The sequence below is a fragment of the Lissotriton helveticus genome, chromosome 1_1 (assembly GCF_964261635.1).
Source record: "Lissotriton helveticus chromosome 1_1, aLisHel1.1, whole genome shotgun sequence".
Taxonomy (NCBI): Eukaryota; Metazoa; Chordata; class Amphibia; order Caudata; family Salamandridae; genus Lissotriton; species Lissotriton helveticus.
The window spans coordinates 605,928,599-605,953,961 of NC_136057.1; the positions used below are offsets into that span (position 1 = coordinate 605,928,599).

A 25,363-nucleotide genomic window follows, 5' to 3' on the forward strand; every position below is an offset into this window, starting at 1 on the left:
AATTATGTATTTAGCTCTTTTCCATTGTTCTGATAACGTGTTTGTGATTTCATGTGCATCACAGGCTATTTAGCAGATCTGTGTTAAATAAGAGAAAAACTCGTAAAAATATGACTCACATCGTATACATTGTAGATTGAGAAATACTGCAGAATAAGAGAGGTGGCCTGGACATAATAATAGAAGAAAACATTTCTTGAAAACCTGTGAGATGAGCTCACCAAAGACAGCCTAGCGGCTCTGATTCTGAATTGACAGCAAGAAACAGCCTGTCACAATTTGTAACCTGCAAAAAGTCACTGAGTAATTTGTGCATCGATGTTGCAGGGCAATTGCGAATGCCTCTTGTACTCCGGGTGGACGTGCCCGTACTGGCCGGAGCATACTAAGGTGGTGGTTCAATGTTGGAAAGACGCCAATAAATGCCTGGGCTGGGCTAGGAGGCTGACTGGCAGAACCCCGCTTTGAGCGGCCGATCCTCTTACAGAAATGGCTGCGCTGTCAGGATTCAGGGGCTGGTGCTTGATTGGCTTTTAGAATCTGGCCGACGTATGGTAGGGGGACTCCCCTCGCACGTTTAACTATCTGCAGAAAGAGTATGATGTGCACACAGGCCCGGACTGGTCACTCCGGGCACCGGGCAATCCCCCGGTCGGCTGGACCGGGTGGGGGCCGGTTTTTAGACTAGGGGCCGGTTCTGTTGTTGGGGCCGATTTGGACCGACCGTGACTGAGTCACGGTCAGTCCAAATCGGCCCCAACAATAGAACACAGTGACAACCATGCTCCGAAGAATGTCCTCTGATTTTCATTTCAGGCAGGCAGGCAGGCTCTTTGATCAGGTGGCAGTCCGCCGCCCTTCGCATTTTAATTTATTGAACAACACCACCTGACCATGATGAGATCACCTGATGTCATGTAGATGACGTGCGTCACGTCCGCAGCACGCAGATGTCACCGCCCTCCGTGTGTGCGCGCCCGATGATCAGGGGGCTGGGCTCCTACGCATTGGAAAAAAGTGCGTGATGCTTGTGACTCTGAGGCAGGATGAGGCATCTTAGAGGCCAGAGGGAGACTGGAAAGAGAGCGGCTCAGCGGCACCCCATAATTTAATTCCCCCTGTCTTCCAGTGCCACCCGCAGGTGAGTGCTAATTGTTCCTTCCTGGCAAAATCTGAGGATTTACGAGTGGCGTTGTGGTACTGTAGTGTCTGGGGCAGTGGGCCTGCATATTAAACACTGGGAGCCTCCCTTGTTTCGACAGTTAGTCAAAAGTTAAGAAATCAATCCCAGAAGGGGACAGGCAGTAGGATCAGGCCGAAATAGGGCACAGAAGACTAAGGGTACAGAAAGGGACATACGGTTCGGCTCACACAAGGCGGGAGCAGCTTTGGCCCAGATTGGTCCTGAAGGTGGCATCACACTAAGGCCCACAAAAGCCCGGAAGGGGCATCATGTTCATGTTCAGGCTCTGATGAGGCCTCGAAAAGGATGGGCAAATGCTCCAGCACATACAGGGCCCGAGAAAGCACAGGCTGTAGGTTCTGACTTACACAAGGCTCAAGGAAGGGCAGGGTATATATGCTCTCGGACGCACAGGGTGGTACGAGGCTCAGGCAGGCCCACAAGATTCAGACTCCAGCCCACACAGGGCCTCGATAGGACAGGGTGCATGCTCCAGCAAACACAGGGACAAGAAGGGGTGCAGGGACCCATCTGGAACTAAAAATACATGCATAATCAAATCCATCTGACGAGCAAAACAAACACATGACTCACTGTAAGCAGTGTAATATCCTCGAGGGACGGCAGAAGAGGTACTCGAGGCATTACAACGAAAGAATCAGGGCCCTGTGCAATATCCAATGGAAAGGTAAGTGGAAGTTAAAGCATTCCATCCATAAGAGAGTCCAGGACTGGGTACAAATGCAGCAAGAAGAAAATAGACCATGACAGCCCATGATGGCTTTAAAAGAGAAGATGGTACTGGTGCAGGCGGGGGAGGGGGGCAGGGGGCTTGATTGGTGGAAGCTTAGCAGCGTGGTAGGTAACCATCACCTAACGCTGCCTATCGGTCACTATAGGATTTTTTTGTTCACCCTTCCAGCCAAGGGTGCTGATTCTAAGGAAGCAGGAGGTGCTGCAGTACTCCCAGAATAACCTTGAATCCTGCTGTGCTTAATTTATGCCTGTGTTTGCCAGTACTCTGACCAGCATTTAATTCTAAACACCAGCACTTTACTTATGACAGGCCCCCACATGGAGCCACTGTCTGCCTATTTTCAGCAGAACATGTCAATTTAGAAAGTCAATATAGACTAAAAAATGATGTGTGTCTAGGCCGTTGGTACTTGCACTTTACAGCACTTGCAGGGGCAGAGGGCGGGGCAAGCTGTAGCTACATCCTAAGCAATGTCTTGGGTCCCGGCACATAACTTTCTAAATTGAGCACGCTTGCAGGAGTTCAAAAGTAGAATGTTCACCTAGGGTGAGAGGTATGGCGCAGCAGCCAGAGAGGCTGACTCCGGAGCACAGGGACCAGGGTTCAATAGCGGGCAGCAGTCTGCGATCAGCATCATGTGAGACTGGGTAATAGCTCACTTAATTACCCCAAGGGCCCCCAGGACCATGAACACTTAAAGGGTGGCATGTTCGCGCTTTACACATATGGATTAATAGTATTACTATCAATGATGAGGCCTTTCAATTTTGCTATTATCTTGTAGTGTTTGAAGACAGAGGTGAAATGCTAGGCTTTATCTTCTGACAAATTATTCCTTAACGTTTTTTAATAAGGAAATTGGCATTTACTTTGCCCTTCTCATACTGCAAAGTAAGTGAATTTTGCAATAAAGAGACAATCTTTGTGGGGTACAGAGAGTTTGAAAAGAGAAGTCTACATTATGTCAAAAGTTTTCCAACACACAACAAAATTGAAGTACTTGTAAATTAACTTTACAGTAATTCAAAATATATCTAATTCTGAATTGTGATGGTTACAAATAGTTTAATAAATCAAAACAAACACTATACTTGTGCGATAAATATGCTCAGAAAACAAATTTCAACAAGTTGTTGTTTGTGTGACATATACGTATAGCAGTAAAACTGCATGCCCAATGCAAATGTAATAGCCATTTCAAGGGGACTTTTCCATGTAAAATGTGCTCTCTGTATTTGGCATTACCGTGCTACTTCATGCTTTACTCCTATATTTGGGACAATGTGTTTCAAAATGCACTCTGGCCACATACTACAACGCTACCATACTCCTGCCGAATCTACGTGGCTCATTTGCTACACTTGTCCTTTATGTAGCGCTTTGTGTTTTCACAAAATCTCTAATTTCAGTGGCATAACATTAATAGCAGCATCCCCTACTCAAAAAAATTGTCCCATCACTACTACCTCTAGGCACCATATGTTTTTGCTGGAGGTCAGGTCATGTATATAGGGCATGGTAAGGACCTGTTTCAACGTCCCTTTTTAGGTCGAGCCTGGGCAGCTCATGCGCTGCTGCGAGACATGCAGTAGTGGAGTATGGCTTTGAAGCCCCAATCAGTCTCCGGACATATTTTTAATTGCCGTGTGTCATTGTCCTTCCTAAACGCTGGCTTCGGAGTTATTAGGCTTGTTAGTTCGCCCTTGATACCGCCTTGTCTGCATTTGTTAACTCCCATAACAACTGGACCTTTTACTGGTGTTGATACATGGTCTGCTTTATAAGTCGATGAGCACTATTTTCTTTAATGCTCTTCCCCTATTCCACCCAATACATCACAGCACCTGCCCCTTTTTATTTTAAAGTAATGTAAATATTCAAATTACAGTGTGGTCCGCTTTAACTATAGCGGCTGCTCTTATGTAATATATCCCATGGTCCTCTTTCACATTAGTGGCTGCGCTTACTTAATTAATTAATATACCGCGCAGTCCATTTTCACTTTAGTGGCTGCACTTATTTAATTATTTAATTACCAGCAGGCCGCTTTCACTGTAGCTGCCACGCTACAGAAACTTTTGAAAATATTTTTTTTTCACTTTGGGTGAAAGCACCATAGTTGTTTTCACTTTGTTGGCCGCACTCCTTTGTTTATATGCTGCTCATTGTAACCTGAATATGCGAGCAGCGTCTAAAAAAAGGGGCGCGGCAACCATTACAGTGCTCTCTCATTTGCGAGAGTTTGAGCTCTTGGCATTAAAAATAATGCCTTTTATATATGTGTTGCTTTAAAAAAAAAACACAAATAAAAGGCATTGGTATTTACAATGCAAATAGCTTAAACGCTGGCAAATGCGAGACCTCTTGCATTGAAAATTCTTGTTTATTACTATGTGTGGTGAGCATTGGCAGGATCCACCACATGTAAACTCCTAGCCTTGTGTCCTTCAGTTCAGTCTGTATGTATCTGTTGTTTTGGCACGCTCATATTTTATTATGAGACAAGTTACATGTACCTTTGGGTTTTTCTTGTCAAGCACTCTTAATGCCCTATGACCATGACAATGCCTGTGCTATACACAACTACTAAAATGTACAGATCTTTGTTGGTCTGCCAAGGGCAATACTGCTGCAAAGCAAAGTATCTCCATGTGGCGAATGGCCTGCGTGATGTGTTGATGGCATCAGGTTGTAAATCGTCTACTTCCTGGTTGTTAAGAGCACATTCAACAATAGGTAGGGGCGTAACATAGGCCCTTGCAGCGCTGGGAGCTTCCAACGTTCCAAGGGGCCACATCCCTTCAAGTGGGCCCCATTAAGCCCAATGTCAAGGAATATCTGGGAGTTATGAGGGACGTAGAGGCCTTCATCATATTCTGCAGGTGGGTCCCATCATTTTCCGCACCTGCTGACAATATGAAACATTTATCATTTCTTAGCAGATATTCTACAGGCAAAATAAAGTTGGTCAATACTTTGTAAAAGTAAATTACTCCCTGGAAGCCCGTCCTACAACTTAAGGAGTATGCTGTTCTACAGCATCAGAGCATTCCATCTCTTTCAGCCTGCAGGCGGCCTCCAACTCTTCAGAGCTGGATGAAATGCTGATGCTGCATATCTGTAATTTAAGACTCCCTCTTGGCAATTCCCAACGTCCTGTAGAAGGAAGGGTGCTAGATGAAACCAGATGAACTTGAACCCCAAGCAGACAGATCCAAGACTATAGTTCCCCTTCTTTCTCTACAATTATTTCATTTTCCAAATATTGGTAGCAAATTGTACAGCAATTGTTTGTGATTGGAATAGTATTCTGCAAACCGACCTATGTACAAATAGGTCAGCTCACAAAATGCACAATCGCAGCGGGATCACAGAACAAACTGATCACAGAACGAACTGCCTAGTTAATATTCATTAGGGCACTCACAATGTACACCACCATGCGATTGGGCACAATTACAGGGATGGTGGCCTGCAAGGGTAAGCAAACCACCATGTCTGTGATTATGTTTAAATAAAGATTTTTTTTTAAGTGCAGCCCGTTTAAACAAAATCCTTTCTTCTCATAAAAAGTTTCACTGAGAGTTGGCAGTGGTCCCATGGACCACTACCTATTCTCCCTGAAACTATTCTGAATTCACAAAGAGGAAGTGATTATAAGGGGGTTTTCCTCCTTGTGAATCAGTTACAACCCAACTTGGGAGCAGGTAACCTTTCAATGGATAAGGGCTGTGAAATATTGATACATCAGGGTTACAATCTACTTGGAAGGGACGCCAAAAACATGTCTCTGCCATATAGCAATTACAAAACTATTAATGGTCGGGCTCGCTCGCTGCGTTCGCTCGGAACACGCCGGACGGGGGCTGGTCTGGCAAAATTTGCCAGGGCTGCTTTCAGTTCCCAGTCCGGCCCTGTGTGCACAACTCGCAGTGAGACATGCATCTGTGGCTTTTACATGCTCTGCGTACTCATATCCAACAGGGGGTTGCCATTCCAGAATATTTCCCGCTTGAAGACCAGCTACTGCTGGATCCCATACAGGGGAAACCCACATCCACGATATACCGCAAGTTGATTAACAACCTCCCGGATCCCTTGGTCTCTCTTAGGCGGTCTGAGCCGAAGACTCTAGATGATGAGGACTTGCAGGAGGCGCTCCAGAGCCCTAGGGAAATGGCTATGCGTGTCAGATTGGTGCAGCTCAAGATCCTGCACCGGGTCTACTATCCTTGCACTCACCTACATTCCTGGGGTCGTGCCACGTCAGCGCAGTGTGCTAGGAGGTGCGGGGAGGAAGGTACCTTCTTACACATATTATGGGAATGTACCGATGTTTCTGTATTCCGGGGGAAGGTTACGGAAGTCATGTCAGAAATGGTGGGCGAGCCTGTCCCATTAGACCCAAAATGGCTTCTTCTAATGATTAGAGGTGAGGCAGACTGGTCCAGATATGTGGGTGTTAGATCTGGGGGTCTCTAGTTGGCAGAGTAAGGTACCAATGTCCAAATAGGGACTTTTGATTCTAGTCAGTGTAAGGGGGATATACTCTTTAGATAACCCCTGCTCACCTCCTTGGTAGCTTGGCACGAGCAGACAGGCTTATCAAAGGCAATGTGTAAAGTATTTGTATCAACTCTCACAGTAACACAGCGAAAACACCACAAATGGACTCCACACCAGTTTAGAAAAAAATGTATCTTTATCTAAACTACACAAGACCAAAACGCCAAAAATCCAACATACACAGTTCAATAATATGATTTTAAAAGAGTTCTTGGGTTTGCGTCAAAATAGTCCACAGTTGCGTCACGTTTAGCCAAAAGTACCTTTAGATGTGACAAAAGTTCCAAATGGAAGATGCAGCGTTGAAAAACAAGCGATGCGTCACTCCTGAGACCCTGGGAAGGTGATGCGACAGCCCCGCTGTGTGCAGCGGGCGTGTTGCGACGAATCCGGTCTGTATGGGGAGGGAGGCGGTACCTTGTATGGATTCCGGGGCGCAGGTTCGGTAGGAAGCGTCTTGTAAAGGCACGATGCGACGATCTTCGGGATGGCAACGATCTCAGGTGCGGGGACAATGCGCAGCGTCGCTCTTCTCTCGTGGCCCCTCGATGCGATGGCTCTGCGACGATACTCGCAGCGGCGTGATGCAGTCCGCAAGCAAGCGGTGCGGCGAACTCACCCAGCGACGACAGGCTCTGCGACGATACTCGCAGCAATGGTAATCTTCCCGCAACGGAGCGATGCGTTCCGCAAGCGAAGGATGCCTCGGCTCTTGCAGCGACAAAAGGTGCTGCGACTACTTCGATCTTCCGGCAGCGGGAATTTCCTCGCACTGTCGGGGATGTGCTCCGGAAGCGAGCGATGCGTAAAAATTTGCAGATTGTCTTAGTTTCTCCTTGTCCAGCTTCCCAAACAGCAGGCACAACTTCCAGAGGCACCACAACTAGACCAAGAACTCCAGGAAGGGCAGAACTCATACAGCAGAGTTCAGGGGGAAGCTGGGGGTGAAGTCCTTTTGTTCCTGGGACTTCTTAACAGGGAGCCAGCTCTACTCAGGCCCTTGGAGATCTCTTCAAGCAAGGGGACCCAGCAACAGCCAAGTCCTTCCCCTCTCCTTGGCAGTAAAGCAACTGCAGGTCAGCCCACAAGTACACAGCAGGACAGTCCTTCCTCTTCAGTCTTCCAGCTTTCTCCTTGGCAGAGGTTCCGTCTTGATTCTAGGATGATCTAATTTTCTGTAGTCTGGGGTCCTGTACTTATACCCAAAAAAGTATTTGTTCCCTTTGTGCAGGAGGGCTCTGCGCCCGGTCTGAACCCTTTCTGGGTGTTCCTTGGGCACTTTGTTTTCCAGGCTTATCCTTTCAGAGAGAGGGGCAGGGTCGTCAGTTACCCAGCAGGAGGTGGAGCCAGCATTGTGGAAGGCAGGCACAGACCTATTCAGGCCCAGGTGCTATCCCCTCCCACCACTCTAGATGCAGATGGAGCTATTCAGCCCAGGGAGGGCCCACTCCGCCTCTGGGAGCTACCCAGCCCCTGTCACTCACAAACCAGACAGTCAATTGACAAAAAACAAGCCAAGGCACACAGAAAGATCAGACAAGAAAGCAGCCACTTTCTAAAAGTGCTGTTTTCAAACACATGATTTAGAAACCATCTTTCCTAAAAGATGTGTTATTAAATTCTGAGTTCAGCGATACCAGACTTTTATGTCCTATCTTGCTCCTATGGGAAGATTTGCAGGAAATCCCTATACACAGCATTCCCCATTATAGCCTATGGGCAAGATGGCCTTACAATAGTGAAAAATCGAAAATGGCTGTAAATCACTACCAGAGCATGTCACCCACACTAGTACGTGCTCTACCTTTCACATACACTGCACCCTGCCCAGGGGGGTACCCTGGGCCTTCCACAGGGGTGTCCAATGTGTACAGGAAGGTAAGGGTTAAGCCGGGCCAGTGGGGAGACTGGCCAGGTTGACATGACAGTCCACAGACTGCACACAGGCACTGCAGTGGCAGGCTTGAGACACCATTTTAGGGCTACTCATGTGGGTGGCACAATCAGTGCTGCAGGCCAACTAGTAGCATTTGAATCACCTGCCCTGGCACACTCCGTGCACTTTACTAGGGACTTCCTGGGAACACAAATATGCCAATCATGGATAATCAATCACAATTGCCATTTACTCAGGGAGCACTTGCACTTTGACACTGATCAGCTGTGGCAAAGTGCCAAAAGCATCTAAACCAGCAAAAACGAAATCCAGCACAGCGTCAAAAATACAGGATGTAGAGGCAAAAAGGCAGGGGAAACCACGCCAAAGATGCCAGGTCTAACAGTGGGTATATGGCTGGCATTGTCAGCGGGGTGGCAAAGCGCAACATTGCCAGAAACTGTTGGGCGCCGGCACCCCCTGATTGAGGGATGGAAATGTGACCTTGACTGATGCCAGAGAGCGGAGGACACAGTGTATAGGAGTAGGGGGTGAGTCAAGAACTGGGAAAGGGTGTGGATGCCGTGGAGGAGGTACAGAGGGCTGTCGGGGCAGAACAGTAACACGATGCGGAACAACAAAGGGGCCTGCTCAACCCGAGAATGTGTCGACTATGATTTCCTGCACATGGCAACTAATGTTCTCATGATATTGTCTCTGTATGATGTGGTCTCTCAAGCTTTTGTTAATAAAAAGATTTTTTTTAAAAGCCAGTGAGTTATTTGTGACCAATTTTTGGAAATGGAATTTTGAAACATCGGGCCTTAGATTCCTAAAAAAGAGAAGTCTCATCTAACACGAGCTAGGAAATACCCAATAATTATTTGGCAATATAGCATTTGTATGCACAGAATATGAAAGTCCTACAGAATACAACTCTGTAAGTGCTCCAATAAAATAATTATATTATTTGTATGTTATGCTAACTGCATAATATGTTCCCAAACTGATACTATATTGTGTGCCGTGAACTGACTTTATAAAGATTGACCATTTTCCCTGCAGGTGTTAACTACAATTAAGAGTCACCTGTGAAGTCCACCCTAGACCCAGGTCTCACTCATCTATTCATCCATGGAAGTTTAGTGCAATTCATGTAAAGTTTGAAATCTTTATTCATGAGGAACTTTAGTTTGACAATTCTATTGCCAGTTTTCACGTTACAATTCCGATTACCAATTAGAACTATTCATCTTTAAATATAAAGTCAAAAATTTCGACCAAAACAATTGGGTTTGGTGTACCAGTCTGAGATATAAATACAACTTTTAAACCAATAGCCTCGAAAAAGATAAAACTCTCCTCTGAAGGGCAGTAAAGTCCGAGAAACATGGATCAGAAAATCACTCCTTCCACAATGACAGAGATCAAAGAATGAAAATGCAAGTTTGAAGACTGCATGAACCAGAATGCAAAAGGGTCCCATTAGGTGCCTTTACCCGTGAACTGTTTGCGCTGCTATGTAAGGGTGCAAGCTTTAGCATCTGAAGTATATTACGATAAAACATTATTACAACAAGCATTTGAAAATATGCACGGGCAGGGCATGATTTGAAGTTATAAGTAATCACCAATGTCATTTGTTTTTTTCCGCCAACATCTTTAAAGAAATAATATTGAAAACTACACAGAAATAAAACTTTTGTGGCTCATTTTTTATTTGAGGAATTCATAAAAAAAAAATCCGTGTGCGTCAGACCTTGGCTCTCTGTTCTTCCGCAGCAAAGTAACAAAGGCATCTATTTCTTTAGCTGTGATGTGTTTCTCCAACAGTTTTCGGTTGTTGTGCAGCAAAGCTGTGATAGTATCTTCTGCCAAAATATCGTATCCAATCTGGGACTGCATGTCATAGAAGTGCTTTGCGATGTACTCCTGAAAAACATGAAATCCTGCTCCGTCAGACAAGAGATTTTACCTTCAAGGCTGCCAACATCTGAATATTGCAATGACCGCACCCACTCTTCCAATATGCTCTGATTTGTCAAGGGATGCAACCATAATGCAGCTCAGGAAACATGGTAAGTGTAAGGATATCTGCCCTCTAGAGTTATTGATGCTTTGGTCCCTCCCCTTCCTTGGTAATTGGCTGCTTTTAAAGCCAATCCGGCATCCTGTGGTGGCATCATTGGCGATCATATAACATTGGTGTTGTCCTAGGACTAGCCCATCCGAACGATTGGCCTTTGTGCCTTTATTGCAACTAAAAGCAATCTTTATAAGCGCCAGTGCATAACTAAACCATAACTTTACCAAAAACAAGGGAAACCAACTTTTAACACCAATTAAGAACAGCAAAAAAAAATTATGATACAATATACAACACATTCAGGTTCATTTTATTTATGGTACAACATTTTTTATATTCTACTGAAGAAATACTTGAAATAATTTTAAATTAACTTTACGTTGTTGATAGGGAACTAAATGTATTCAAATTAAGTAAACAATAAATATTACATTCTTACCTTAAATCATTTTTTGGCCTAACCACCCTTTTGTCAAGAGGAAACGTAACCTATGCTTCTGGTATATTAATTTCACTAATCTAGGGGTCAGCATCCCAACGGCAACCACATTAATGGTGGGTACTGAAGCTTCCGGGCCACATGCTCTACACATTGATGCTATGTTCATATTTTCATATTAGACTAAGTGAAGAGAACACCTGTGCCTGAATTTAGAGTTGAACCCTTTCACTTTTCAGCCTCATCAAAGAGTGCCTCATAATTTAGCTCTCTTCCCTCACCTTCCAGTGGGACTTTTCTGAACTCACATTAGGTTAAATCCTAAAGATCAGTAATCTTTACACTGGCAGTGACTGCCCCAGAACACCTGATGTACCATCATACAAACACTTGTGGTTCCTTGAATTCTGAACCTGTGTTTTAAATATCATGATTCTGTTATGAATTTGGTAACAGCAGACCGTAAACAGTGAGTTCAGCAAGTGCAAGTGTTTTTGTCATGTTACACCAATGGATTCACTGTGTATTTGAAGGTTTTGTTCTGAACCCTCGGGTTCCATCTTGTGCATAGCAGCCATTTTGTGGATTGCCCTTACAGTAGGCCCTCACTGTGGCAGAACAAGCATTTAAGGACATAACCTTAGCATGGGTTTGTGCTGACTCCTGCATGACCTGGCGAAAGCTGACCCTGTTGCTTGAGGCTAACCTTGCCAAGCCAGTTCCTGCCCTTTAGCTGATCAAGATTATAGATCAGAGCACAGGACATTGTAAAGATTTACTACACACAAACGTGCCTATCTTACTTCCATCTGTTCCTGTTCCTGCCTCCACGACCTATTTATGACATGGGCTGTGATCTTACTGTTTTGGGTTTATCCGGCCTTGTCAGCTAGAGAATGTACGCATTATATGGACATTGTTTATGGCCTGGACTTATCTTGAAAGTGGGTTTGTCATCATACAGTGCTTTGTGTGCACGTCCTGGGAGTGACCAACAAGAATGTACTTCAAAGAGAAAATGTGTGCCTAGGGCATAATAAATGGTATAAAAGGTCTGTGCTGAGACCATTCAGGAGGCTGCCTCATTCAGTTGCTTTAGGTGTAACTGGGCGACGTAGCCTCACAATTAATTGTAATAAAGATGTCTTTTCATATTTCAGATTCTCCGTTGATTTCTTTGCTTCTTTTGAATGGACTACTTATTGGTAAGACCCCTGAGAAGGAGTTTGAGGATTTCTAGTATTACAGATGGCGCGACCAACGATGGGCCTCATCAAGAAGTGACTATCTGGAGGAGTAATCTTGTCAGAGGACAGAAATCTACTGGGGCAGGCAAGACAGAAATCTACTAAAAGAGGTACTCTGTGCACAGAGGTTCTGGGGGATTCTTTGTCTCTGCGGCCCAGTATATTTTTGATTTTTCTGACAAACTCTCCAAAAGATGTCACTCCTGACTGAGGAACCTTTTTGGCGTAAGTGTTTTTTTAAAAAAAGAGACTGTTAGTGCAGTTAGAACTTGGCAGTTAGAATTTGAACAACTATTTGTTTGTTATAGCTTTGATAGGTTTGTATAGGTTTGTATATGCGAATTGCAATTTGTGTAGGCAGGTAATGAAGAGACTTTTCTCCATCTGCTTTAGTTGAAGTATAAGTGGGTCGCTCCCAGTCCTTAGTTCTTAGTTCTTTGGTCCTTAGTTTATTTGAACATTGCAATATTCAAAAACCGAGGGTCTCGTACATTTGCGAGTGTATTGATAGAGATAGCCGCTTGAAGTTTGAAGCTTGGTTAGTGAGCGCAGATGCCTAATCATAGCAAATTTGGTATTTGGTTTTGTTTAAGTTGCAACAGGGATTCCCGATTGGAGAGTTCATGTCTGATACCTCCGTTTGGAACTCCAACTTATGATCTCTATTTAGCTAAAGCGCGCTGTATTGTGTGTCCTGAGTGTTTGACCTCCTTTCTGTTTGTGTATGGAGTGGGCCCAATGTGTGTTTGTTGGTTTTCTTGATGTTTTCAGTCTGTTAAGTAAAATGCTGGTTGGTTAATGTTGAGTAGAAACTTGAGTAAAAGATACAGAAATGAAACATGTAATGTGCTAAGATGGGTATGTGTTGCTCTTTAGTTTGTAGAATGAGCAATTGTGCACATATACAAAACTGCCGTTACACGCTTAAAGGATAAAATTAGGAAAAAACATTCAATAGATATAAATAAGGCCCCCCAAAAAAAAGAAATTGTCTATTTTTACAAAAATAAATACATTTACAGCACTTTCCTTAGATGCACTGTATTAGATGTTCATAGGCAAACATTTCAGCTGCAGTATATTTGATAGGAATGTTCATTCAGCCAGCACTTTTCCAGTTAAACACGGGTGGAATTTTGCATAACCGTCCTAATAAATAAATGTGGCGCAAAAATGTGATGCAGGAATGTGACGCGTTTTAAGTTTGGCATATGCGCTTAGGTTTGTGAGTTAATGCATCTAAATGATAGGCAAGGGATGCAGCGGGCTCTTATATGTAGAACAATCACAAAAAGGAATAATTGGTTTTATTGGAAGAAAAAATTATTAATTATGAAAAATAATTATTAAAAATAAGTGCTTCAATAATCGTTTTTTAATATTTAATAAGCTTAACACTCATACTATGACCTCCTAGCATTAAAATTTGATTTAAGTTATGTTGCATCACTAAAATGACAAGCATTCGTGTGTATAATTTCCCCTTGGCATAGGCGCAAGCAAGCTCATTTTTATAAAGTATAAGTTATTATTTTCAAATGCCTGACTCAAAGGTTATGTAATAGACATTCTAGTAATACATATTATGCAAGAAAATTGAAGGATATTCATTTTTTAATGCCCAAAATATGAAAGTCGATTTTGAGTAAAAGCACTGTTTAAACTGCATTTTGCTTTCATTTAGAGTACTTTTTAAAGTGTCTCTGGCTTCAGTAAATGCATACATTTGTGTATAATACAAATTTGCAGCTTGTCCCCATTTGGGTTTACTTTTAAATGGCCCAGTGAGCTCCAATTAAATTTGCTGAAATGAGTACCATTGCAACAAACATTTGTTCTAAAAACTGGTCTGTCTTTGTCAGCCTAAAACATTTTTTTAGCAGAAACTGTGGGCTAGGAGAACAGGTTGCTCCGGTTGCGCTAAGATGCTATCTTTAGTTTTCTGTAAACAATGGATGAGGCTGTCATGTTGACATTTGTGACCTTTTAATTAGGACTTTGCCTCCGAGGAATGCAGAATGACCTTGCTGAACGAGCCTCTAAAGGTGGGGTTTCTGGTTCCTCCGTGAGAACATCAATAAAATGAAAGAACTTAATTTAATAGGGAAAATAAAAAGGGGTTTCTTTGAAAGACCCAAACATCGTGTTAAATGCTCTGCAGAACTGATACATTTGTGTCTCCACGCTAAGAAAAATAATGTTTGCTAGTTGCGTTTATTTGACAGAAAACGAAGTGTTGCATTAAGTCTTAGATAGAAATAAGATGCAGCCCTTTTCCAAAATTTTGAAGGCTACAGGCTACAGGCCTAAGTGAAAATGATTTGCTAATTAGGAATTATTTTTCACAGTGGAAATTATAGGTGCCAAATTAATATGGAGTGTCAGTGTAACCATTTCTTTTAGAACGGTAAAAATAAGGTGGCTTGATGTTGCGAGGTGAACTGACAAGAGAGTAACAGTTAAGTAATGAAAATTTATTTTTGTGTATGTTAAAATGTGTTTTTTTGTGTTGTGTATTTTTCTGCTTCTGCCTACAGATCATTCATGGATTGTTCTAAGGCTGACAAGACACGTGAGTTTGGCTAGTTGAAAGGAGATGTGTTTTTGTGTAATTTCTTTGGAAAGAAATGTTCATGTTTTCGTTTGTGTATTTGGCCCTATCGTGAAATATTTTAGCTGGTCCTGTATGTTAGAAGAGAGACAGCAAAGTTATATTTGACAGCAGACTCCCACTGCCTGGTGCTCTACTATCAAAAGGAGGGTAAGGATTTTAGACCTGACAAATTTAGACAGGCCCAAAGATTGGGTTTTGGGCTGCAGGTTTACAGTGCATAAAGTACATGTGCCATGGTGCTGTGTGTCACCGCTTATTCACATATGCTATTGTTTTGTCTGTGCTTTTTTTTTTTGTGCTTGATATACAGCAAGTATATCTGATGGCTTGACATGTGCATTTTTTGTGTGTGTATGTTTTGTTTTATGTTGTTACTATTACAAGTTCCCCTGTGTTGTGAAGGGACCCGTATGACGATACGTATCGTTGCACAACAGTTGGATGGATTTGGTATAAGCATAAATTTCACAGATATGGTTTTCATACTGTGAGGAAGACAGGCAGCACTTTTACCAGTGCATGCCTAAATTTGGCTATAATGATATTGAAGAAAACTAAAAAGATATACAGGATCAAAGTGTGTCACCTGCTGTTAGTCACTTACTGCCCCTTCCCTTAAAGGAACAGGCAGCCCTACATTTATGTATCCTTGATTGGACCTAAGGATGGAATTATAGATCTGTGACTCAAGGTGGCCTAATTTCTATATTGCATTGCTTAATCATGTTCTGTTTCCCAAATAGCATATGGCTTTGTCCCTTGAAAGGAAACCAGGTTTCATTTTTTTTTTCCCTGAAGAGAGAACAGGAACATTAGTTAGGATTACCGTATATGGTGTAGTTGCCAGCAGTAGAGTTAAAATTTGTGTAACTTTGGTCTTTTGTGTATCCCCTGTACTCTTGGTGCTGTGTCACATGCCTGAGGCACCCAAGCAAACTCTTGTTCTTCCTATATAGATTTTTCTTTTGTTGCTTCTCCCCTGACTGATGTCGCATCATGCTTAGTTATTGGGGATTTTAGTTGTGTCCTAGTTCCATTTCCCTTTTCCATATTCCTTTCACCAGTCAGCCCATTTATTATTATGGGCGTATTGTTTATGTTCACACTTCTAGACTGCAGTGATGTATCAGGGACCCCCCATGTTATGTATAATTCCCTTTTGTATGACCAGACTGGTTTTCAAGAATTTTCCTCAGGCCTACTTCAATGTTTTTTCAGACTGACTGTCGGGGTAGTGATAGACTGGTTAACTGACCCAATATTATAGTAAGACATGTTTTCCATCTCGATAGGAGATATCTTAAGTTTACCTTTTGAACATGACGAATTTTCAATGTCTATTTTAATTTTTCAGTTCTCTTCTGTTCCTGCTGCTTTAATTTTTGGTGGGATCAGATGTGTTCTAATCATGCAAATACCAGGACTCTCTAGTTCTTGTCTTTTTGTCTGCACATTTGATCATTAGCCTTTGTATTGCATAGTGCACTTGATGCACATTTTTTAAAGGGACTTTTCTTCATGTCCTTGATAATCTGTATTATGTCATTTCTCTATTTGAGATGTTCTAGATAAGGAATTTAGGAACACCTAGGCTTAATCATTGAGGAAAATATGTATTTACCCCATTAGACAATGCCACTGTGTGAGGACATCCATTTAGATTCCCATGGCGTATTGCCACTCCCTTGCAGATTGCAGGCCACCTGCTTGCAGTCCCCTTGTTAAAACCCATGAACTGTTTTTTGTGCTTGATTTGAAGGAAACTAACAATTGTGTTACATTTCCTATATCACTAGGTTCTGCGGGATCTTCCAGAGTCAAAGGAAGAGTGATACCCTGCAGACATGTGATCGAGACTAAGCCCACTCCCCATCAGTGACCGCTACAGATGAATGACAGACTTCTTGGCTCTACAATTCCTGCAACCAGAAAGTCGCGAGGCTGGACAGCGATCATCAGCGTGCCGTCAATGGTACCTCCCAAGCAAGGCATTTGCTTCATCGGAAGGCGTTGCAGAAAAAAAAAGAGCTGGTTCCTTGTTTGCCACAGAATGAGAGCTTCTGTTTGTTTGAGCTTTCTACCTGTTATGTGCTGGAAACCTCTGACAGTGTACAGTCCCTTGAGCCCTTGGCCCGAGTTTTGGTCACACACACACCTCTTTTCCCTTTGCTCCGACGGAAAGGCACTATATTCTGGTGCCCATGAGAGAGCAGCTTGAGCGCCCACTGACACTAAATAATGAGTGTTGGAGTGTGAAAGTGCTGCTGATCTTGAGAGGCTGTTTCTCAGTAGTGCTTGGATCTGCACGAGATGTTTTGTGCCCATGATCAATGAAGAGCACATTATTTGTAGTGTCTGCCACAAAGAAGAGACACTGGTGCATTGTTTTGAGACATTGAGACTTTCGAGTGAGCTGTGGGTGTTTGCCAGGAGGGCACTCCAACTAAGCAGTACTTTTTCCCATGAAAAGGCCTGAATCGAGAGGCCCAACGCGGAAAAAGACAATGGAAGCGGATTTGATGGACAATAGAAGCCTTCCAAAGAGGCTTATAACGGACTTTGGGCACAGTTGCAGATATAGACTGAGTGATTGCCTATGTAAGGGCACAAGGATGGTCTGTTGTTCCTTGAATTCTGAACCTGTGTTTTAAATATCATGATTCTGTTATGAATTTGGTAACAGCAGACCGTAAACAGTGAGTTCAGCAAGTGCAAGTGTTTTTGTCATGTTACACCAATGGATTCATTGTGTATTTGAAGGTTTTGTTCTGAACCCTCGGGTTCCATCTTGTGCATTGCAGCCATTTTGTGGATTGCCCTTACAGTAGGCCCTCACTGTGGCAGAATAAGCATTTAAGGACATAACCTTAGCATGGGTTTGTGCTGACTCCTGCATGACCTGGCGAAAGCTGACCCTGTTGCTTGAGGCTAACCTTGCCAAGCCAGTTCCTGCCCTTTAGCTGATCAAGATTATAGATCAGAGCACAGGACATTGTAAAGATTTACTACACACAAACGTGCCTATCTTACTTCCATCTGTTCCTGTTCCTGCCTCCACTACCTATTTATGACATGGGTTGTGATCTTACTGTTTTGGGTTTATCCGGCCTTGTCAGCTAGAGAATGTACGCATTATGTGGACATTGTTTATGGCCTGGACTTATCTTGAAAGTGGGTTTGTCATCATACAGTGCTTTGTGTGCACGTCCTGGGAGTGACCAACAATAATGTACTTCAAAGAGAAAATGTGTGCCTAGGGCATAATAAATGGTATAAAAGGTCTGTGCTGAGACCATTCAGGAGGCTGCCTCATTCAGTTGCTTTAGGTGTGACTGGGCGACGTAGCCTCACAATTAATTGTAATAAAGATGTCTTTTCATATTTCAGATTCTCTGTTGATTTCTTTGCTTCTTTTGAATGGACTACTTATTGGTAAGACCCCTGAGAAGGAGTTTGAGGATTTCTAGTATTACACACTCATCACAAGGAGACTCAAGTATGGAAATGCACTTTAAGCCGGGCTCCCTAAATCAGTTCCTACACAGACTCCAGATCATCCAGAATGCCGCCGCAAGACTCATCCTCAACCTCCCACGTTGCACCCATATCACACCACACCTCAGAGGGCTCCACTGGCTCCCCATTCAAAAACACAGACAATTCAAGCTGCTCATGCACACATGCAAAGCACTCCACAACATTGGACCAGCATATCTGAACAGCTGAATACACTTTCACCATCCTGCCAGACACTTACGTTCAGTATCACTCTCACTCACTCGCACCCCTGCATTCACAAAAACATATTGGGAGGTCGTTCATTTTCTTACATTGCAGTCAAAACCCGAAATGACCTCCCACAACACATCAGAGCCTCCTCACCGCTTACTGAATTCTTCAAGAGGCTGAAGACTTGGCTCTTACACTAACTCTGTGGGGCTTAACACCTACATACCTACTCAAACGTGTGGATACCCTCACAGGTGATCAGTGTGCTATACAAATCCAGGTAACATAATATAATATAACATAGAAAATCATATCCCAGGTCCTATTCTACCGAAGACAATGTCAATTCTTTTTTCTTTACCCTGAGGCAGTGCAAAAGTTTATGCAACTCTGGTTGCTTATACTAGATGTCTTCTCTCCTTGTGATATACATTTCAAAGGCAAGGTAGCTTCTCTGGCTACCTTAGCTGGAGAACCATGTTGGACTATGCAATCATCAGTTAAAGACGTGCCACCTGGAACCAATATTGCCTATAAGCTTTCTGACTGGAAGCACGTCCGAAGCTAGTCAGTGACGTGTACATTTTTCTCATGACATTTTCTAATACTTATAACACTAAGTAAGTAACACTGCATTATCGGGTATTGGTAAGCGTCTATGGATTGTATAATATGCTGTTTCCAGTTGCGCAATGAAACCAACCCAATGCTTATTTTGTTGCCCAAAATGACAGAAAATTTTGATTTTACCAAAGACAACTACTGGCAGAACTGCAACCCTCTCTCCTTGTAGTTTCCTTCTATCTGATATTCTTTTCTGCTTTAATTTTAGTATTAAACAGGCCTTAGAAACAAAGAGAGGATTAACAACTGTTTTAAGTTCTAATCTGTAAAGACACAAACTCATAAATTATAAGTTTAAATTATATCAGGGGACCAGAAAGAGGGCTCAGGAGCGGCAGCTGGCCCTTCGGCGTTTGAGAGGCGGAGCCTCCTGGCTCCAACATGCACACTGCACGCATGATGTAAAATATTCTAAATCCGTCGCCATTCATCCTCCGCAATTCTTCCTCCTCCACAGTGTGCAGATAGGAGTGGATGATAGCACAGATGCTGCTGTTCTACTTCTGCTGAGGGCACCATTAGCACAGAAAAAGATCCCTCCAGGTCCCTGAATCTTGCTCTCTTTAGTAGGGAAAAGTCTAATGGACAGCAGAAGCCATCCAATGAAAGGGAGAGGCTCTAGCTTCAAACAGAACAGCCGCCAAGGTGCATCTAGCTTCAGACAACTGCGGATTTAAAGATTTGTTTAACCATTTGGCCTATCATCCATTTGAATACCAACAATGCCATTGACTAACAACTTTGAGAGGGAAATGGGTCAGAGTAGGTGGAGAGAAGGTGTATGGCACACGCATGAAACATTTCAATCAGCAATTGTTATAATTTGCACATGTAAGCAGGAAGTCACTGTTCATTTGTTATTTCTCGACACCAGTGCCCTAGAATATATTTGTATTTAAAAAGATAAAGGGGAAGCTCCAGGATACCAGAGTGTGATTAGTAGCAGAACAATTTTTCTAGTATGATAAGGAGGGAGGGGAAGGAAGGTGGCCCTGCCTTGGTCATTTGGACTTATGGGGATTGCAATTACGCTTTGAAGAAGCGCAGTCTAACGGGCGCACTTCAGAAGGAGAAGCCTGGAGAAGGAGTAAAAATTTGTTTTGCACATTTTTCATGGGATTTCTGTCCCACAGATGTTGTTTGGCTTTCAGCTATTCTAGCTCTGTCAGTGATGATGCAGTCAATTCTTGATTGAAGGCTGGGTGATAAGCAGGATTTCAAAGTCCAAAGTATCTTGGGAGCCTGGTGATCGGGTGCACAGATGCAGTATGCAAAATAATGCAGTCCCTGCGGTGCATTGTGGGGGGAACCCTCTAGGGAGCCCCCGCCCATTCAAGAGGGGCCCAATTCAGCACAAAGACAATGAATATTTGTGAGATATGGGAGACGCGGGGGTCCATAATCACATTCTGCAGGTGGGCGCCATCTTTTTGCATTATGCCACTGCACAGGTATCCTCACTACTGGGATTGCACAGTACAAATGTAGTTCCATAACTAGGGAACAGCTACAGTTATACGAAAGCTATACATTCTTTTCAGCAGTTTACCCTCAAGAGAGAACTACCTCTTCTGTGCCTTTTGGTTCTGTGTGTCCAAGAACACTATTTTAGACATGGCATAGCATTGTATCTGTAACTGTAATGCTTTTAGCATAAAATCCACAATGCTACAGCCATCCATTAAGCAGAGAAGGTATGGGAAGGAAAATAACTGTCTGGTGACACCGATCTCTTGCCTTTGACCTCCCCACACTTTCCCCTCCAGGGCTATCTCTTCAGAGCTCCCTTGTGGGCCCTGGTGGAGGTAGGCATACTTGAGGTACAAAGTCTATTCTGAGTCTGAATACATCCTAATACACAACGAATGACTGTCCTAACTGAAGCCAGCCATGATCCTACTAAAGCCTAAACACCACAGACCTCCAGCCCTACCTTAAGATTCTCCCTCTCTGACTAAATATTACCTGCAAGGCATTCCACCAATGTACTTCCCCGGTATCTTTATTCATCCAAGTCCAGATCTTATGTCAGCACCAGAGAGATCCAAGAGGACCATCAAAGCACAGGAACTAGATATCCATGTAGCCCAAAAACTGACTGCTTTGCATGTCTAATGTACCAGCTACGACTACCAACCCACTGCTGCATGACCAGAATTGGTCTCGGTTTTTATTTCCTGAACTTCATCAACTGAACATGTACACCAGCTTCACACCTACCATTACTGGACCCTGTCTTCAAACCCCCACTCTTAAGAGAAGCATCCTTGAGCTGCAGAGAAACTCCAACACTAGCCAATCCTAAACCTACCCTCACCCAGTGCCTTCGCAGGTAGGATGTAGAGGGCTCTGCCTGCCTGCACCTCGATGCCAGGCAAAGCCATACCACAGTGCACTCCTTCGTATGCTCTTATAACCTCCTGAAAGTCTCAGCAAACAAGTATCCTCTCTCTCACAATAAACAATTATATATCTGTAACTCAGCCTTTTACCGGCACAATGACGGACACCAACATTATTCAAAAGCAACCACGTTTCAGGCATCACCTCACACAAGGCATCTCACCCAACCTTCCTTCCCTACGACAGACTAGCTGGCTTTTCGTAGGAGCACAAAAATCAAGCATTAAACAAAAAAAATCAGTGGTTCAAGAAAGACAATGAATGTACAAAGTGGGGATTCTCCACACATATACACAATAAAAAGGTACTATAGTTCTGTAAGTCAATTGCATCATCACAATGAAGCAAGTAATCATTTGAAATGATTTTCATTCTTCTGAAACAGACCTGATGTCACTCAAAAGTAGACCTTTCACAAGAGCACAAACTAATGTACAACAAACCCTACTTATCTTTGACATAAAAAAGAACCGCTCCACGCCTAGAAAAATGTAAAACCATCAAGAATCTAATACAGCGGTAACATAGAAGCAGAAGCAAAACAGCCCAAGCTACTAAGAAATACCAGCCAAGTCTTTGTTCTAAAAACAGGTTGACAACGTTAGTAGCTGGGCACAGGGTTACATTAGCTGATGCTGAACTCAGAATTACAGAAAAAACAATTGGTAAGTAATTAAACGCAATAGGCCCGGAGCCATATCCCTGGAGAGGGCCAAACAAGAAGTGAACACTAATTTCAAGGAAGTTGACATACTACAAACTAGTTAGGAACTGTGATGGACTAAATTGGGCTGTGGCTGAGACATACAGTATGCAGATGGATAGAACACCTAGTGAAGACACCAAACAAGTGAGCCTGCCACGGCACACAACCAACATACATTGGTGGCTTAATTACTAATTGGTAATCCAACAAACACTTTTGGATACCCTTGTAATAACTGCCAAGAGTGAATAGTACATTCTAGGTTTGAGTGAGGTTTGCTCTGAAGACAAGACTACTCTTACATTCCATGACCTCCGACCTCCTGGTCAGGGAACTCTGCTCTCCACTCGTGCAGCTCCGTCGTTGCACCGCTGCCTTCCAGCACCTCTCTACCCCAGGTAGGTGCTCATATCTATCTCCTCTTTTGTGTCTTGTTGTGTTTTGCTGTTTTTTTTCCGCCGCTGCTGCCACCGTGGCCCCTCCCCCCTGCCAGTACCTGCTCCCGTCTCCCACTGCACTCCCTCCCCATCCCCTACTTAATGGCAACCGCTATGCGTCCACGCGCAGCTGGTGCACCAAAGGCAAGTCCGTCTTCGCCCGTTCACGATCAGTGCCTGAGACCTTGGTTCTTCGACCACCCACCGCTACGAAGCAGCTGCCCTTCAAAAACTCAACCCTGGAAGGAACGACGACTGCCAGCCGTCTACACTGAACACCACCCACAGCCAGTTCTCCTGCTGACACTGCCAACAAACCTTCACCAACCTCCGGACTCACATGGCCAACGCCCTCCCACCGAACGTCAGCACTCCCGAAGCCCTGAGGTGAATCCTCCTCAACGTATGCTCCCTGCACAGACATGCAGTAGAAATCTGGGACTTTCTTGGCACCCTCTTGCCAGACGTTGTCTTCTTCACGAAAAATTTGACCAACCCCACCTCCACTTTCGACATCGCCACCGCCATCCCTGACAGATACAAGATCCAGGGGAAGGACCGTCCCAACCAACCAGGAGAAGGCATCACCATCACACACAAGAACTCACTCTGACTCATCACCTCCAGCACGAATGACTACCCGTCCCCCACGGAACACCTCCTTTTCCATTTCCATTTCCAGATTCATACCAGGCACAGAACGACCATACGCGGCACCCTCACCTCACCTACAGACCACAGACCTCGAACCATGTTCACCCCTTCCATCCCCGACCTCATTGCACATACACCATCGCCTCCATGGACTACATACTGCTTAGAGACCTCATCTTCCACCTCGACAACCTCAGCGACCCCAACTCCTCCGACCTCCTGGACAACCTCGCCAACATCGGACTGAAATAGCTCGTCACTAACCCTACCCACAAGGCAGGACACACCCTCGACCCCATCTTCGTAGGAGGTAACACCACCTACTTCAGCCACACCACGTAACCCCCCTTAACAGACCACCACTGCGTACACTTTTCTTTCGACAAAGCCACCGCTTGCAAACCTACACCACTCCTTCCGCGATGGAACTGGAGCAAGGTCACCGAAGAGCACCTCAACTCCGCCATGTACTTTAGGTTTCCACTTGCCTGTTGAAGGGACTACTGCAGTGCACACTGCTACTGGCCTCGACGTCACCACAAGTTATACATTTTCACGGGAAGCCCACCTGTCCTGGGTGATCTGCCTGGGTCCACCTGTCCTGGGTGATCTGCCTGGGCCCACCTATCCTGGGTGATCTGCCTGGGCCCACCTATCCTGGGTGATCTGCCTGGGCCCACCTATCCTGGGTGATCTGCCTGGGCCCACCTGTCCTGGGTGATCTGCCTGGGTCCACCTGTCCTGGGTGATCTGCCTGGGCCCACCTATCCTGGGTGATCTGCCTGGGTCCACCTGTCCTGGGTGATCTGCCTGGGCCCACCTATCCTGGGTGATCTGCCTGGGCCCATCTGTTCTGGGTGATCTGCCCCAGGACTACTTGTCCTGGGTGATCTGCCTGGCTCGCCACTGAAGTTTCAGTTTCATCCCAAACTGGTACTAATAACCTGTAAGGCTCAGCAGTGGACCTGGGAATTAGCAGAAATATTGTGTAGTAGACAATAAATCAACACACCCATAAGGTGGGTCCTATTAAAGACAACACTGTAAGCGAAGAATTCTTGGGTCAAATAGGAGGGGAAAGGGAGCGGTTTCGGAACTCCTTTCCGTAATTTTCATTCCACATTCCTTTGAGTAGTGCTGTTTTCCACCAAAGTTAGTTAATATTGCACTTCACTTTATATTCATGCCGCCTAGAGAAGAACAATACCAGCAGTCAAAGTAAGTCTGATGTTGAGTATATGTAACTGAAAGACAATCTGCACACAGCAAACTGAGAATGATTTTTCAATCAGAGTAAAAGACAAACCAAGTTTAAACTCCTTCCTGCCACTGCCTACTCGTCATTAGGCGGTGATAATAAACGGAGAATGATTAAGGGCAGAGCAGAGACAGTGCAGGGGCCTAGCCTCATCCGAGGAAGAGAATACAATACTGGTGGCCCCCATGCATTGCAGAGACAAGAGGCATACATAGGCCACTCCTCACCTTTAGTTCATTTAAAGTGTTGGTAATGGGGAGGAGATCAGATAACTAAGTTAGAAGCTGTCCTGAATTGAACAGGCTGGCTCTCACTAAACAAAAACTAAACAGAAATAAAAAAAACAGAACTTCTTTGATTCAGACTCCTGGTTTAACTCACCTGATTTTTCCTGTAGTCCTGCTGAGAGTGCCGGAGAACCCGGTAGCATAACCTGAGAACATACTTGTACGGGGCATATCTTTGATCTCCCAGGTCTTCAAGCCGAAGCATTGGACCTTCTCCCGCTTTATCCTTGAAAGGTGCCAGGAGAATTCCAAATATCTGCAAAGAGTCAACACATGTGACATGAGACTGCTGCACATAAAAGCACAATACTTTTCTGTTGTGAGCAACTGCACCCTGTTCTTATACTGCACTCTTCAGAGCTGTGTACTTCTATTATTTTATGAATAGTGAGTACCGAACTCAGAGTGAGTGGAATGGAGAGTTGCCGTATATGACCACATATTATACCCAATGAGGTCATTGTCCTAACAAAAGTTACACACGTAATAACAAATTA

At 44.1% G+C, this 25,363-nt stretch overlaps 1 protein-coding gene across 3 annotated transcripts in view; it reads right to left on the reverse strand.

Annotated features, from left to right (window-relative positions):
* Positions 1-25,363, reverse strand: part of ITPR2 (inositol 1,4,5-trisphosphate receptor type 2) — a 1,735,249-nt gene that overhangs the window by 1,017,223 nt on the left and 692,663 nt on the right. For all 3 annotated transcript variants that reach the window (XM_078674117.1, XM_078674116.1, XM_078674118.1), the window contains 2 exons: positions 24,961-25,122; positions 10,142-10,314 (listed from right to left, as the gene is read on the reverse strand). In XM_078674117.1, the coding sequence (XP_078530243.1) occupies positions 10,142-10,314; positions 24,961-25,122 (335 nt within the window). The remainder of the gene's footprint in view (positions 1-10,141; positions 10,315-24,960; positions 25,123-25,363) is intronic.